A 17,105-nucleotide genomic window follows, 5' to 3' on the forward strand; every position below is an offset into this window, starting at 1 on the left:
TTAAAAGACAACACAAATCAAGTGCAATATAATCGGTGTTAAACAATTTTGCAACGGTGTGTCATAGCAAGATCTCAAATAATCCACCATGGTTACCTTGATAGAGGGATAGTGGGATACATGTGAGTAAAACCCCCAAGACACAAATAAACGGGTAAAATGAAGGAAATTAAGATAGTAAAAACTATGTACGTTGGGAAATTGATCGCCCAAAGGCATAGCGCTATAAACAGCTAGAAAGGCACAGTTCTAATCATTACTATCCAATGCAATGACCTTACAAAGTTATAAACGTTTCTTCACTTGGCTTCTCTAAAAGAACAACGTATGTGTTCTAATCCGAATCGGAAGTCAACCTAGGGAAGCAACAGAAGAGGAAAACAGATAATGAAATAGGAAGTCAACATCACAATCATGTTCACAATAAGTCTTACTCATTGATGAAGTTGAGCTGAGATGCAGAGAATATACTGAAAATCGATTATGCTTACTTCATCCAGTTTAAGTTGGACAGTATTGTTTCGGAAGACACGGACAAGAGGGAAAAAAAAAAAAAAACAGAACAGAGAGGAAGAAAGGTGAGAGGAGGAAGAGAATGAAGTAACCTTTCATAGACGACACCTGATGCATGAGTTCCGTTGACTGTCATGCATTCAACTGCCTGCGTGTCTTCAACATCCTCTGCTATTTGAGGAGTCAATGGATGCAAATTTTCCAACAAAGATAGTTCATTCTGCTCCCCTGAATTACAAGAATAAGACCAATGAAATAAAGTTCTATCAAGATTGAATAAAAAGTAGTTCACAACTTCACATCACATGTACCAGATAAATTAGGCGCTGGTATGGCAACGTCCGGAACTGACACCAGATTCTGCCTTTCTTGTCCCGATAACATTTGTATGACTCCATGAAGATCAACAGCCCCGGAGACAGAAGATGCAGGTGTAGTAGGTGAATAAACTCACTATGAGTGAGTGTAGATTCCATGAGAATTAAAAAATTAACACTGCACTGTTACATTGCATGCATGACATGCAATTAATGTTTGTGGTTTACCACACTCTTCCTTTAGTACACTGTTCTACGGATTGACATACATGCCATATGTTGCAAAGTTATTTGCCAGTCAACATATAGGTATTCTTAGCCATCCAAAACCATGCCACCAAAGAACTCACCGTTAATATATATATGAATGTCATTCTAACACTGCATTGTTACATTGCATGCATGCTCCAATACCAAATTTGTTTCCTGCTTGAACCCAAAAGACAAAATTCTTTCACCAAACCATTTTTCATGAAATGCATTGCTCATCCACTCAAACATCAACTTATTTTTCTTATTGCATGGTTGAGGAACACCTCAACTTAGCCTCTCATTTGGTTAAAAACCTTGGTTCCTAAATACTAATTTTCTTTATGCATGCATCCTTTAACAGTAAAAACAGAAGATTAATAAAAACTAAGAATTAACAACAAAATCAAAAGATACTATGGTTGGGTTGTCTCCCAACAAGCACTTTTTTAATATCACTAGTTTGATGGTTGATTCTTGTTATGGTGGATGATGATCACAGTGCCTCAATTTCTCCTCCTCTCACTGTGAACTTCATTCGAGTGTCTTTTTTGATGATCTCAACATGCTCAAGAAAAAGAATCTTGTTGATTGTGTAATGTCCAGAAAAATGTAAAGAAGGCTCCCTTGGTTGGTAAACTAGCATCATCTTATTTTCTGGTGAAAAGTTTTCAGTAGGAATTTTTTTATTTTTTCACCCTCTGGATACTTTGTTTAGAGTATTTTCTTCCCCTTTTGCTGGTGGTGGTTCACACTCAATGCCAATCCTAAGCTCAATGTCAGGAGGAATCTTGTTGGTTGTCACAAATGAAGGCTTTGGTTGTAATTCTCTTTGGCTCCAATGATCCTTTCAGCTTGTTGTTTCACTCCTACTTCTTTGCTCTCTTTCAAGCATGGGAGTAGTAGCTTTTGAAGTGATTCATTGGGTGCCTCCTTCAAATTTAGATTCTTGGAGTTAATCTTCATACAATTCTCCTCATGATTGGACTCATGCATGGTTTTGAAAACATGGAACACCAAGTATTCATCATGCACTATTAGTATCAATTCTCCCTTTTTAACATCAATCAAAGTTCTGTCAGTAGCCAAAAAGGGCCTCCACAAAATAATGGTGAGTGTTGTAGTCTTCCTCTGTATCAAGGATGACAAATTCAGTTGGGAGGAAGAGTTTTTTCACTTTCACCAAAACATTTTCCACAACCCCATGTGCTTGATTCATTGATCTGTCAGCCAATTGAAGAGTAATTTTTGTTAGTTTTAATTCATAGATTTGGAGTTTCTTCATCACAGAGAGAGGCATTAAGTTGATGCTTGCACCAAGGTCATATAATACTCTTTCAATATGTTTCCAATGGTACAGAGGATTTGGAAGCTCCCTGAATCCTTCTTCTTTGGCAAGTCCTTTTTTATTATGGCACTACACTCCTTAGTCATGACCATAGTTTGTCCTCCTTTCAAGGATCTCTTCTTTGATAATAATTCCTTCGTAAACTTGGCATACATTGGCATTTGTTCAAGTGCTTCTATAAAAGGAATATTGATGTGGAGTATCTTGAATACCTCTAGAAATTTGGAGTATTGCTTCTCTTTAATATCTCCCTTGAATCTTGGAGGATATGGAATTTTTGGTTTGTCCGCTTCTATTGCTTCTTTCTTCATTGCGGTGTTACTTTGTGTGGAGGCTTCTTGTTCTTGCTTTTGCTCCTCAATTCCTCTTTTGAAGCTTTTTCATTATGCACTTCATAATTAGTGACTTCTTTCTCCACAACTCTCCCACTTCTCAACATGATTGCATTCCTCCCTTAGATTGACCTCAGTGTCACTTGAAAAAGTGTTAGTGGATTTTTCTAATTGTTGAGTAATTTGGCCAATTTGTATTTTGGTGCGCGAAAATCGTGATTCACACTTTTCACATCTCTGCACAACTAACCAGCAAGTGCACTGGGTCGTCCAAGTAATAAACCTTACGTGAGTAAGGGTCGATCCCACGGAGATTGTCAGCTTGAAGCAAGCTATGATCATCCTTGTAAATCTCAGTCAGGCGAATTCAATTGGTTATGGGGTTTTAATAATTAAAAGATAAATAAAATATAAAATAAGATAAAGGTACTTATGTAATTTATTGGTGGGAATTTTAGATAAGCGTCTGGAGATGCTTTGTTGCTTCTGAACCTCTGCTTTCCTATTACCTTCTTCCAACCATGCGTTACTTCCTTCCATGGCAAGCTGTAGGATCCTCTCAGTGAAAATGGTCCTCTATGGTTTCTGCACGGCTAATCAACTGTCGGATTTCTCGTTTCGGATGAAAAATACCAGGTACAACTACCGCATGGCTAATCATCTGTCGGTTCCCAATAGCGTCGAAATAGAATCTATTGATCCTTTTGCACACTGTCACTGCGCCCAATATTCGTAGGTTTGAAACTCATCATAGTCATCCCTTCCTAGATCCTACTCGAAATACCACAGACAAGGTTTAGACTTTCCGGATCCCAGGAATGCTGCCAATTATTCTAGCCTATACCACGAAGATACTATCTTACGGACTCGGTCTGTGTATTAGATATCCAAGAGAATATACTCCAGCTGTCGTCCAATGACTACGTTGAACATCATGTAGACCGCTTTATGGTTGTCAGGCACGCAGATCTTGGCTAAGCGAGTAATAAAGATTGGGTGATTGTCACGGGTCACCCCTTCATTTTGACTTAACTGAATTAAGTACGAGAGTATATCTTGGAGAAGAAGTAGGCATGAATTGAATAGAAAAATAATAGTACTTGTATTAATTCATGAAGAACAGCAAAGCTCCACACCTTAATCTATGGGGTGTAGAAACTCCACCATAGAAAATACATAAGTGAAAGAGGTCTAGGCATGGCCGTGAGGCCAGCCTCCATTCCAAAGGTCTAAGGACTAAACGTCTAGCGATATGAATACAATAGTAAAAAGTGCTATTTATACTAAACTAGTAACTTAGGTTTACAGAAAATGAGTAACTAAGTGCAGATAGTGCAGAAATCCACTTCTGGGGCCCACTTGGTGTGTGCTTGGGCTGAGCATTGAGCTTTACACGTGCATAGGCTGTTTCTGGAGTTAAACGCCAGCTTGAGTGCCAGTTTGGGCGTTTAACTCCAATTCTGGTGCCAGTTTGGGCGTTTAACTCCAATTCTGGTGCCAGTTTGGGCGTTTTATGCCAGAAAGTTTTAGGCTGGCTTTGGGCGCCAGTTTGGGCCATCAAATCTCAAGCAAAGTATAGACTATTAAATATTGCTGGAAAGCCCAGGATGTCTACTTTCCAATGCAATTAAGAGCATGCCAATTGGGCTTCTGTAACTCTAGAAAATCTATTTCGAGTGCAGCAGGGTCAGAATTCAACAACATTTGCAGTCCTTTTTCAGCCACTGAATTAGATTTTTGCTCAGGTCCCTCAATTTCAGCCAAAAAATACCTGAAATCACAGAAAAATACACAAACTCATAGTAAAGTCCAGAAATGTGATTTTTGAAACTAATAAAAATATAATAAAAAGTAACTAAAACATACTAAAAACTATGTAAAAACAATGCCAAAAAGGGTATAAATTATCCGCTCGTCATATTTCCAATTTTTTGAGTGAAGTATTTTGATTTTGGAAATTAGACCTTGTTTCTTCCATAAATTTTTCTAGGATAAGTTCAATATTAGAGAGTCTTTAGGAATCTTGAGAAGGTTATGTGGGTTGTGGTTATGGTTGGTGAGAATTGTCTGAAGAATTGAAAGGGGTGTTTTGTGAATTTTGGAAGTGGTTTTGAGTGTTTGGTTAGAAGTAAGAATTGTTTGCATGGTTGAAATTGTGGCTTCTTTGGTTTTGGTTTTGTTATTTTTTTCACCCAAAATTAGGATGGTTCCTCCATCCAAGATTATATATTTTGGAGTATGGATTATTTTGTTGTGTCTTGGAGGAGTTTTCCATAAAATTGACTTGCTCTACTTATGATTGATTAGTATTGAATGAGTCAAAATTTTTACCAAATTGATTCTCTCCATTCACGTCATACAATGAGTTTTGTGTGTTGATGGCAGATACTTGCATTCCTCTCATTTGTTTAGTGAGTGTGGAGAGTTGTTGAGACATAATTTTATTTTGGGTCACAAGAGCATCAAGAGTTTCTAGTTCCATCACTCCTCCTTTTGTGTTTATATTCCTCTCTGAAGAGTAGAGGTATTGATTATTTGCAACAATGTCAATGAGTTCCAAAGCTTCACTAGGAGTGTTCATGTATAATGATCCCCCTGATGAATTATCCAATGAATTTCTCAAGATTTGAGTGATTCCATCTTAGAAGATTTGTAGTTGGACCCAATCCACAAACATACTTGGTGGACATCTCCTCAATATCTCTTTGTATCTTTCCCAAGTCTCATATAAAGATTCTCTTTCAAGTTGCCTAAAAGTTTGCACCTCTGTTCTCAATTTTATCAATCTTTGAAGTGGAAAGAGCTTAGTTAAAAACTTGCTAACTATGTCTTCCCATGTGACAATGCTTTCTTTTGGGTATGACTCTAACCATTGTGCGGCTCTATCTCTAAGAGAGAATAGAAACAAGAGGAGTCTATATGTTTTAGCTGACACTCCATTTGCTTTCACCGTATCACAAATTCGGATGAAGCTTGAAATGTGTTGGTTTGGGTCCTCTAGGGGCTTCCTCCAAATTGACAATTGTGTTGAATAAGAGTGATAAATTAAGACTTAAGTTCAAAATTGTTGGCATTGACATTTGGAGTCAAAATACTACTCCCACAATTTCCCGGATCAGGAGTAGTATATGATCCTAATGTCTTCCTAGCATGTGGAGCACTATTGGGTTCATTGTTGTTGTGAGGTTCTGCCATAATTGTGTCTGAGACTCCCTCACCTTCTTCTAGCACTTTTTTGTTTCTTGCCTCTTTTCTTATCCTCCAGAGAGTTCTTTCAATTTCAGAATCAAAGAGGAGAGGTTCCTCTTCTTGATTTTCTCGCATGTACACAAAGAAAATAATAAAAGAAAAGAGAATTTGAAAGAAATTCCAAGTTAGGCAATAACACAAACAATTAAAGGTCTAAAGAAACGAAAAAGTAAAATCAAATAAATGACTAAAACAAGAAAGAAAAGGTTCCTAATCTAGATAATCAATCAACCGGTAGTTTATTAAGTACCGTTAATCCCCAACAATGGCGTCAAAACTTGATATGAGATTTTATAATTTTGCATAACTACCGGAAAGTGCACCGAGTTGTACCAAGTAATAAACTCATGGTGAGTGAGTGTCGATCCCACGAGGATTAAGGAATTAATCAAACAATGATTGATTGAGTATTCTAGTCAAGCAATTCACAGTATGATGATGAACAATTGATAATAGAAACGTGAAATGTAAATGACTTAGGTCCAATTTGAGTAAGCAACTTAACTAAGCTACTTTTGAAAAAATAACTTAAACAATAAATGACTATATTAAAAGTAGCTTATAAATAAGTTATTTTGTGTTTGGATTTTTAGTTCTAAAAGTACTTATTTTATAGAAATATAATAAAAAGTAGTAGCATAATGAGAGAAGTCAATTTTTTTTAACTTCTCTATAAGCTCCTAAATAGCTTCTTAGAAAGCTGCAATTTGATTTTGAAAATTACACCAGACATTAATACTACTACTTTTCATAAGTCAAAAGCTCAAAAAAGTTACTTTTGAAGTTTTCTAAACGGGTCCTTAAGCAATAAGTAAATGGAAGTAAAAAATGACTTGAAAATAAAGAGTATAAATGTAAATTATTGAGAATTTAAATCGCTAGAATGTAAATATTGGAAAAGTAAATTGCAAGAATGTAAAGAAAGCAATGTAAATGAGCATTAATTGAAAGCAATTAATAAAGAAATGGAATAAAAGAATAAGGGAAGATAATTTGGGTGCAAATATATTGAATTCTCTGGATCAAATAGCTTTTCATCTCCACTTCAATCATGTAATCATTGATCTCTTGGCAAATCATAAGTGATTAAATTCTAATATGTTGATAATTCAATCTTTCTTAACTTGATCAATTGCCAATATCTTGATCTAATTGCTCATGAGAAGAGATGAAGATTGGTCTCTGATTTAGAGCCACACAATTTCATGAATCAAGTTATGGGTTGATTACATGTCACATATCAATTCCAAATCCAAATTCACAAGAGTTGGGAGAAAGATCTTCAAGCTCAATTATATGATCCCTCTTTCAAGTTTTCAGAGAATTTAAGTGAGATTCAAACTATCTCTCAATAGATTTGAATCCTTAGAATGAAGAACGAAGATAAATTGAAGATGAAGAGTAAATCACAATTGATCCATTAAATTCAATAGAGCTCTTTTTCTCCAATGAAAAAGGAAATTAGCCACTCATGGCTTACAAAATGTGAAAGGTAAGAATAGGAGAATAATGGACGAAGAGAATTGAGAGTGAGATCCCCCAAAGTGTGCCCTTCTTCCTCAATTTATAACCTATCTAAATTATAAATTCAAATGAAATTCAAATTACATTAAATTCAAGATTAAATTGAATTTGGCTTTTTGGGCTTGATCCATTTGAAAGTTTGGAGAGTAGAGTAATGAATGAGGAAATTGAAGTTGAGGTTTAATGACATTTGCTTTTCAAAGACTACCCAAATTGGCCTCTGTTTACTTGTCGTGGTACGCCATGTAAGGGACATGGAACGCCTGCAATATTGCTCCAATTTCATGGCCCAAATGATGCTTCTGTTTTGCTTTAGCGTGGGACATCACAAAACTGGCATGAGACATGAAACGGGGGTCATGTGTACGCATGACATTGCTGAAATCATCACTTGTGCGTACGCATGGAGGCATGCGTATGCATGTTTTCACTTATTTGAATAATTGTGCGTACGCACGAATGCCGTTGGATGCCAGGATCACCACATTGGACGGCAAAGCTTTCAGGTTTAACTTTTGAATTTGAAAAATTGTATCCTAAGCTTTTAAAGCGTGTCATTTCTTTCAAAGCGTGTCCTTGGCTTTCTCCTTTATTCTTTTGATTTTTGTTTCATTTCCTAGACTTATCAAAGTACAAAACAACTTCAAACAACATTGATCAAAACACCAAAAATCTTAATTAAAGCAAGGATACTCTTTATCTTGAATTTAAGAAAAGAAATGTTAATAACATAGATTAAAAGCATAAAATTTCTAATAGAAGCACTAAATCACAACCACTATTTAAAGAAATAATAACTAAAAACTACTAAAGATGCACATGCATCAATAAGACTAACTGGATCCATTCTAAAAGAAAGATTAATGGAGTGTAGTGCAGCAGCATAAATTGCACTTGAGTGGTAATGTTTCTCATCTTCAATGCGGAGGAATTTAGAAACTTTACCTGTGAAATTATATGAAAAAAAGGTTCAAAAGAAGTGAATAACAGTACTAGCCATGTTTCTGCAAGCCAACATCGACACTATCAGTGAGGCAAATTGTATCAACACTAAAAGCATAGTTTACATAAAATTCAAGACTGTGGAAACATCAAACCAGCTAAATTAGTAAACAATCAGAATGTTAAACATCAGCCCTTTCTGCCAATTACCAAAGAAGTGTGTTGACTAATGAGTTGCCAAACGCGATAAATTCATTAAAGAGAATATTACTTTTACTCAAGGAGGGCAGACCGAGAGGCACAATAAGTTTAGAGTAGGATAACAGTCTTGAAAATGATACATCATCGTGAAGATCCTCCAAGTAGGGGCGGCAAGGGGAGAAACCCGCCCCACCAAAAGCCCGCCCCGCCCTGCCTAATGAGACGGTCCTGAAATCTCACCCCACCCCGTCTAACAGCGGGTTGGCGGGCCAAGCCCACCAAATCTCCTTTTTTTACTATTAAGTATTAAATAATATATATAATTTCACAACTATTTTAATAAATTTATAATTTCTAAAGACATAAAAAAAATTATAATTTCTAAATTCACAAACATTAAAGTCTTTATAATTATAAATAAGTAATAAACGTAATCATAAACCAAGTTTTTTGAAACAAAATAATAAAACCAACATTGTCCAAAGTAAAATAAATATTGTACAAAACATATAATTAAACACAAGTTTAGAACATAATCAATCAAGCATAAAACATAATCCAAAATACTAAATTAGAACATCAAAAAACTCTAAGCCCGGCAGAAAGCCTGCCGTGTCCCGCCAAAGCTCACGGTTTAAGCGGTATAGGTTAGACGGTCTTTTGATGTGTGGCGGTCTCAATTCTCCACTCCGTCCTGCCTTTTTTGAAGGCTATACGGGCCGGCCCAGTGGGTTTAGGACTGTTTGCCACCCCTACCTCCAAGACTGTAGGCTTCTTGCTGTGAAGACTTGTGCATGCACGATGGCCTTGGACAGCATACAGCAAAATAGGAGTATTTGTATATTTAGCTACAATATTCTCTAAAAACTCTTTAGCCACAGCAGAGAATCCTCTAGAGTCGTCAACTACAAATTGAAAGCCCTGCCAAAAATTTGAACTTGTTTAAGACAAATCAAACCAAAATGATTGCTCCCCCAAAACTTAATAGATGAAGATTATGGTTAGATCAAAATTCAAACACTATGCTTCGAGTCATCATACCAATAATAAGCATTGATTGAAAAATCCCAAACCAAAATTTACATAGAGGAACACGAAATATTGGGTAGAAGAATATGCCTTGGAATTAGTAGCTTTGTTCGTTAAATATAATCTTTTCCTAAATACAAGCCATAAGAGGAAATAGGTCCATATATATGGAAAAGAAATCAAAGAAAATGAAAAGTAAATTGAATGGTAACATAGTAGATACCAAAAGATATTGCTTCACTTAAAGGGTTAAAGATATAAGAGGAACATCCCCTAAAACCAACAACTACAAGACACAAAAGCAGTAGTATACCTGTATATGATCACACTCTTCAACAAAAAATCGTAGACTATCACTAATTTCTTCCCCTTGCAAAGCCCAAGAAAAGGAATCCTTTCCAATTCCGTAATTGTTGAAGTCCTCAGTATCTATTCAAACTCCGTTTAATTCATAGACACTCCGGAGGTGATAATGTACTTTTGAGTAGTCTGTCCAAAACTCTGCACCATTTTCTAGACTTTCAACTAAATCCTTATCCTGATACTAATTTTGAGAACCATTGCTTGAACTACTAATGTCATTATACACAATCAAATTTTCCTCTTCCTCATAGAGTTTTTGTAGAAACAAATTTTACTTATGAGATTCAAAGGCCTGGTTGGAAACCTTACCTGTCCTGCGCATTGGTCTATAGACACTCAGCACATAAACAAAATTTAAACTAAAGATTTATGATAAATAATTAAATATATCTGATGAAATAGGTTTCATCTCCAATAAAACAGGCAAGCAGCAAGTGAACAGAGCACCAAAAGACTCAACCTAAATATTTGTAGAAAATTGCCATTTTTTATTTTTATTCATCCTTATAAAATCTAAGTTTTCTCATACAGACATAGACGGAAAGGTCTCACCAGGTAACAACATCTAATGGAGAGGTACCATTGCCATTTTCCTTTCCCACAGCTGAAATATGCCAACTAGACACTAATCTATTAGTTAATCATAACACAATTGAATTAACTGATACTCAGTTGTATTCGTGTCATGAGAATAGGTACATTTAGTGAGGTAATCAGATAGTAGCAGACCAATTAGATGACTGAAAATGCAAGATCTCATTAAATCTTCTACCAACACAATTTTGACCATACAAAATTTTCTTAAAAGAATGCTACATTGCTAGTTCAATCTCAAGAAATTGCACCTGTTGCGTCTCAGCAATATGATAAAGCACATCCATGTTAAGATCATGATTCTTGAAGACTGAATCAGCATTAAGGTCTCTAGCCAGCCCATGGAGTTCATCCTTACAATTGAACACAAATCTACATGATTAGACAATTAAACCTCTACATAAATTCTCGGCTTGGCTTTTCAGGATTAAAGAGCCTTGTTACTATGTACTACCTTCTCGCTTCTCCTTCACTTTAAAGCCTCTGCCTTTCTTTTTACTAGCACTATGAACTCTAAGTCACGGTATGGGTCGGAAGCCTGAAAGTATAAAGTCAGGGAAGTCAGTAAGATTGACTGAAGACATGAAATGACGTAGGATGACAGACAAAGATTGAAAGCATGAATTCTATTAAGCAAGAGGCAAGAAAAACAAAAACCTCAACTGTGAGAAAAATGAAAGGTTTAGAGTAGTTAGTTGCTAGCAAAATGTTTGAGGCAAATAGCTCTAACAAGAAAATGAAAGGAGTAGACAAAGATAAATGAATGGCATCTTTTTTTTTGTGGTGGTGGTGGTGTTTTAGTGGGGGTGTTAAAATGCTCACTGAAAATTTTAGACATGCCATGATCTTCATAAAAGTAACAAAAATGTTGTATTGCTCACAACAAGCAAAAGTAGTAATAACAACTCCATTGACTACAAATTGAAAAGGAAGAGACAATAAGTTTGATCACATAACGTAATCAAACGAAGTATTTTACTGACTACATGTTGAACCGAAGCTTCCGAATGAATCGTCGTAGTTGAAAGATTCTCACTTAACAAAATTTCACTCTTTTCAATAATAAACAACAATAAATGAAGAAACACTCGCTTAACTGAAAAAAGCATTAAAAATCATAAATGAGCACGGATTCCATGTGCCGTGCGTGTTTGGCGTTTCAGTGCGCATAACACTTAACTTTGGCAGACCGGTGCGCTGAAGGACGAGAGTCGTTGGATCTTTTTTGTTTTTTTATTCGACGTTATAGATTACTTGTTACTTCTCTCTTTTGATTAGCTACGGAATGCCTTTTGCTGATTTTGTGTCAGAAGGGTTGTTTTACAAAATTTATTTTGTTGTTGGTTAATTTTGTTAGATCCGAAAACTATCGGGGTTTATGTGAAAAAAATTTATGAATTTTTAAGTTGAAATTGATTACAGTTAATGGTGTATTTCGTTAACTAAGAGACGACGGAGTTGGGCTGTGAAGGAAGGAGATGCGTCGTCGATGTCTTTTGACACATACATACGATTCTGCCATTCACTATCGTATGGTGTATGCAGTTCGTGTTGTAGGAAGTAATCGTAAAATTGCCCAATTGCTGAATCTCGCAACTACGTCAATGTATGCGTTCGGAGGATTACGCGACCATCATGTCATCGCTGGAATAGCACTCGATCCCCACGGATAACAAGAAGTGGTGGTTCATGCAGAAGATTCGCTTTGCCAGAGAAGATCAGAGTCGAATGATTGAAGCGGCATGGAGATGTTGGAGAAGGAGAAGATCGACGAAGGAGAAGGAGAATCAATTTTGGGTCTGGCGGGTCATTTTTGCACCCAATTGGGTTGGGCTGGGTTACAGCCAATATGGATGTGACAAAAATAATGGAGCTGTATATTTTTATTTTCTGTAGACCCCGAGCTGTATAGTTTCTGTGAGACGAATGTTGGACTAATCGATTGAGTTATTAATAATGTTGTTAAAAATAGACCAATCCTTTAGTATGGCCCTCTTTATTATTCCAAAAAAAAAATCTCATATGGCTAAACAAAATAGTTATTGCATGTATAATTATTTGTTGAACAATTTAACAGCAGTATTGAATTTTCTTAGGATATAATAATTAAAATACTCTATAAAACCAACTTAGCTGATTAATGTAAGATTTTGTCAGATGTGCAACAACAGTATTGGATGAACATGCATATATGTTCCAATTGAACACGGGATTGGGATTGTATTCGTATAATATAATTGGTTTAGAGATTCAATACTTGTCCTTTCAAGAACAGAATTTGCTTTCATTTTTAAAGTAGTTTTTATTATTTAATTGCACTAGTTGTTTTATTATAACCTGAGAGAGAAGTACTTTGAATTTTGTTTCAATCAATGGTTTCATATTATTTAATTTGTTGATCCAAGCAATCTAATTTGAAAGATGTTTATTTTTTGTAATATGACATAATGTTAGGATATCATAAAAATGATACTATGTTTACATTCCTTTGTCTTATTATCTAGTGTAAAATAACGGTATGTGCCATTAAATTAGAAGGAACCGGTAAACATTCATGACAATCAAACGCGCTGCTTGTGGCGTAATACCAATTTGCAAAGAAAAATAAACCGATAAGCATGTCTTTGATAACGCACACGCAAATAGTTGCCAAAATGTTGCGAAATCATGAATTGGAAATGGTATTTGGCACCAACGCAACATAAATCCCTATAATTGTGTGTCAACAGCTCACATGACTTTAGACATTAAGAACAAACCGATGAAAGTAGATATAATTATATTAACTCAGTTTTAAGATGCATTACAGAAGACAAAAAGGGAGATAAAACAAACAAAGCAAATAAAAGGATCATCCAGGCCTCGACGTAAAACAACACGACATAAAGATATCAAACATGTGCAGCAGGTCAAATACCTCCGACCCCATCTTCATTCTGCCCGGCTGGCGCTCGATTGTTTGAGCTATGTACCGTCTGCGGCGTTGGACGATGACCACGACGGAGCAAGAACTTTTGCTTGTCCTCCAAAACGTCGAGCCTGCGTTCCAGGTCACGCCATGGTGGCACCTCGTGCTATTCTCGTGGACGAAGCTTGGCGATTTCTGCCATCAATTCTTTTGCTTTGTCATCCAACTGGCGAACGGTCACGTCATTCCTTCGTTGTGCCATTTGCAACATCGTTTCCAGCCGTCGCCGTGCTTTCTCCTCTTCTTCCAGTTGATCCGCCTTTGCCTTGGCCACGATCTTGGTGACAAACATCTCCACCCTTGCCTGCCTTAGTTCTGTTTCAGTCGTTTCAAGTCTAGCCTTCGAAATCTCCTCCTTCTGACCAGTGCAGCCTCAACGAGGTCACAATTTGCGCACTTTTCATCTCCACGGATGATGTTGATAAGAGCGGCGATGGACAGTTCCGCAAGGTCGTCTGGACTAATGGCGTGGTCCATAATGGATTCCTGCGACATTTTTTCAGAAGAAGAAGGCGAGATATGGCCGATGACGACGACCCTTAAAGCAACGATTTTTATTCTGGCGACGATGGTTCTCCTCTGGATGGGTCGTTCTCAGGCGTGAGACGTGGAATATTCCTTATGAGGTAAGTTTGAGAGGACTTAGTGGAAGCCTTCAGATGAGATGAACGTGGAGGTCTGGCAGAAGACGGTGAGAGCAGATGAGGGTAGTAGAAAGAAGAAGAGGGAGATGGAGATTCAGAGAGGCTAGAGAAGGAGTTATAAGGGCTTACAGCAGATAAGAACTGACGAATGAGTATGAGGATTAGGGTTTGTCAATAATGTATATATATATATATATATATATATATCATTTCCTATGCATTGACTGCGCGTTACTTATGTTAAGTGAAAAGTTGTTTTGTATTTTTTTAATTAGTTTGTTTTAAATTTTTTATGTAACATTTAAATTTCCAAAAGACTGAAAAAAGTCACCAAAAAATTTTAAATTTTCAAAAATTAAATTAATCACTTTTAACATGTTTAACTAATTTTTTTCGTTCATTTTTTTGAAAACTAATAATTAATTTAATTTTTGGAAACATAATAGAATAAATTAAATTATTTCGACAAAAAAAAAAGAAAACAAGAAATAATAGTTATTCAATGAGTAATTAAAGTAAATAATTAAATTAAGAAGAATAGAACTCTAAAATCGAGTAAACCACTCAGTACATGAATAGTCAGCATTAAATTATTGCTTTGTAAAGCCAAAGCTTTTAAATAGGATATCATAGTATTATTAAATTAAATTTTATTATCTACTCAACTAGTTTATAATAACGAGCATTTCTTCTCTATTAATTAATTAATTAATTAATTAACTGTTCTTGTCCTGAACAATCAGTAAAGAAACGCATGAAACACTGAACCATAATTTTAAATTACATTTTGTATTATGTATTATTGGTGGTCGTCTATCCTCTTGATATTTTCCAACCCCCCCTCCAACCCCCAAAGTGCTGGAAATGGGTGGAACATCCAAGAGGAATAGAAAGAAACGGAACATAGCCGTTTCTTACCAATGTCCGAGTAATATTCTTCCTCGCGATATATGGGTTAGGATTGCCACGAAGGTTGCATCGAATTCGATTAAGGATCTGTTTAACATGCAGGCGTCTTGCAAGTTGTTTCTGGATCCATGGAGGTCCGACACTGTTTATAAGCATGCGTTGATGTTAGATTTACTGATTGCGTCCTTTCTATATTACTATGATCGTCCAGAAAAGAGTTTCATAGATTGTTGCGCCGAAGCAGGAAATCCAGCCGCTCTACTCCGGGTGGGGATGATTGATTTTGTCTGGATTGGCCACTGCATCAGTGGAATGGACACCCTCTCTATGGCTGCAACGGGTGGCGACGTTGAAGCCTGTTACTTTTGTGCGATGCTGCTACTGTCTCATGGCAAGGAAGATGAAGAGCACCTGTGAAGGGGACTAGAATTTTTTGAAACTATACGTTCTTCTGGGGTGGTCGATAGGTGCAGAAAGGTCTTCAGGCAGGTATTCCATCCTCGATGGGTGGAGGTTAAACGGATCCTGGACAGCCCGAGGTTTGTCGGTCCACCAGTTGCCCTTTAAGAGGCACCATGGGGGTTGTGGAAGATTTGTGCTGTGTTTTGTGTGTTCAATGCTGGGATAATTACGAGGTGCGGCGGTTCTTGGAATCGTTTGTATTCGAATAAAAATGTCTATTTAGCGATTTGTGTTGTTCAAGTTTGTTGTTTATGCTTCTCGTATCTGCTATTACAGTATGTAGGGCAACATTATCTCCTCTTTTGTTAAGAATTTACGCATGGTTATCTTCATATGGAATATATTTTTATTATGTTTCTGTTTTTGTTCGTGGTTAAATCTAAGTTTGAAGTTGTATGGAAGATTTGTTGGACAATGATATAACTTGAGTATGCGCCTATACACAAGTTATTACAAGTCATGGGGAAGGCAAACGGTGTATGTAAAACGATAATAAGGTTTTTGTTCAGAAGAACTAGTTTTCGTTGTAGGGGGTGGTGGGTTAAGCTTGATGCTGGAATACGGTTTAGGGGTTTTTCCTCACTTAGATGCTTAGAAATGGACGAGTAAATTGAGGAACTCCAATGGTGCAATAGTAGTAGAGGTGTACTTGAACGCGGACTCAACGTTCAGGAGTAAAGGTGTACTTCACACGGAAGCAGGTTCAGAAGCAGGTACTTGCACCCACTAAGATAGTAAAAAAAAAGGTTTGTTCTATCAATCAATATATTAAATTGAATGCAATTAATTGTAATTAAAAAAATTATCATTTAATTTGATAATTTAATTTAATTTGACCATTTACAGTTTTTTAATCGAGTTAGAAACCCTTAATCTACACGATTTCAGCATGTATTAATGGTTGCATTTGCCGGCAGAAGAAATACGCTTTTACTTAATAGTGTATTGTATACGTATATATAAATATATAGTACATATAGTATATACAGTAATATAGCAATATAGTAAATGTATTAATTATCCAGTATTATCCATAATGTTGGACAACGAAACGTCTGACACGCTATGTGTAACAACCCTGATTTTCGAGTATGCGAGATCTTTTCTGAAGGCACGGAATCCTCTGGAAGATCAGTAAAGGGAACACCTCTGTTGTATCATCAAGAATCTCAATCCTCATTGTAATTATATTATCTTTAATTCAGGACCTTAGTGGAGATAAGCTCGATAATGCAATCACGAAGAACCTAGTTTTTGAACCGTATCGGTTAGGAGTTTTGGTTCTAGTTTTCGTAAATAGTCTCTGTTTGATGAACCAGACACGATTCATGAGAGAAGAGAGATAATAGTATAATACTATCATTATAGTAGTATTATAAGATGCTTGAATGATATTATAAGATTAGCTGGGTATGAATCATTTCTACCCAAGAACACATATTTCAGAGAAGGAGGTAAAGG

The 17,105-nt window shown here is 36.2% G+C and overlaps 1 protein-coding gene and 1 pseudogene across 1 annotated transcript; one reads left to right on the forward strand and one right to left on the reverse strand.

Annotated features, from left to right (window-relative positions):
• Positions 1-334: 334 nt before the first annotated feature.
• LOC107640081 (uncharacterized) lies at positions 335-14,124 on the reverse strand (annotated as a pseudogene).
• A 1,013-nt stretch (positions 14,125-15,137) lies between these two features.
• On the forward strand, positions 15,138-15,599 carry LOC148563328 (F-box protein At2g35280-like). The gene has a single exon (XM_088486741.1). It carries the CDS (start codon positions 15,138-15,140, stop codon positions 15,597-15,599), a length of 462 nt encoding a protein of 153 aa, XP_088342867.1.
• Positions 15,600-17,105: the final 1,506 nt, after the last annotated feature.

The sequence above is a fragment of the Arachis ipaensis genome, chromosome B5 (genome assembly GCF_059453495.1).
Source record: "Arachis ipaensis isolate K30076 ecotype BB chromosome B5, ASM5945349v1, whole genome shotgun sequence".
Classification (NCBI taxonomy): Eukaryota; Viridiplantae; Streptophyta; class Magnoliopsida; order Fabales; family Fabaceae; genus Arachis; species Arachis ipaensis.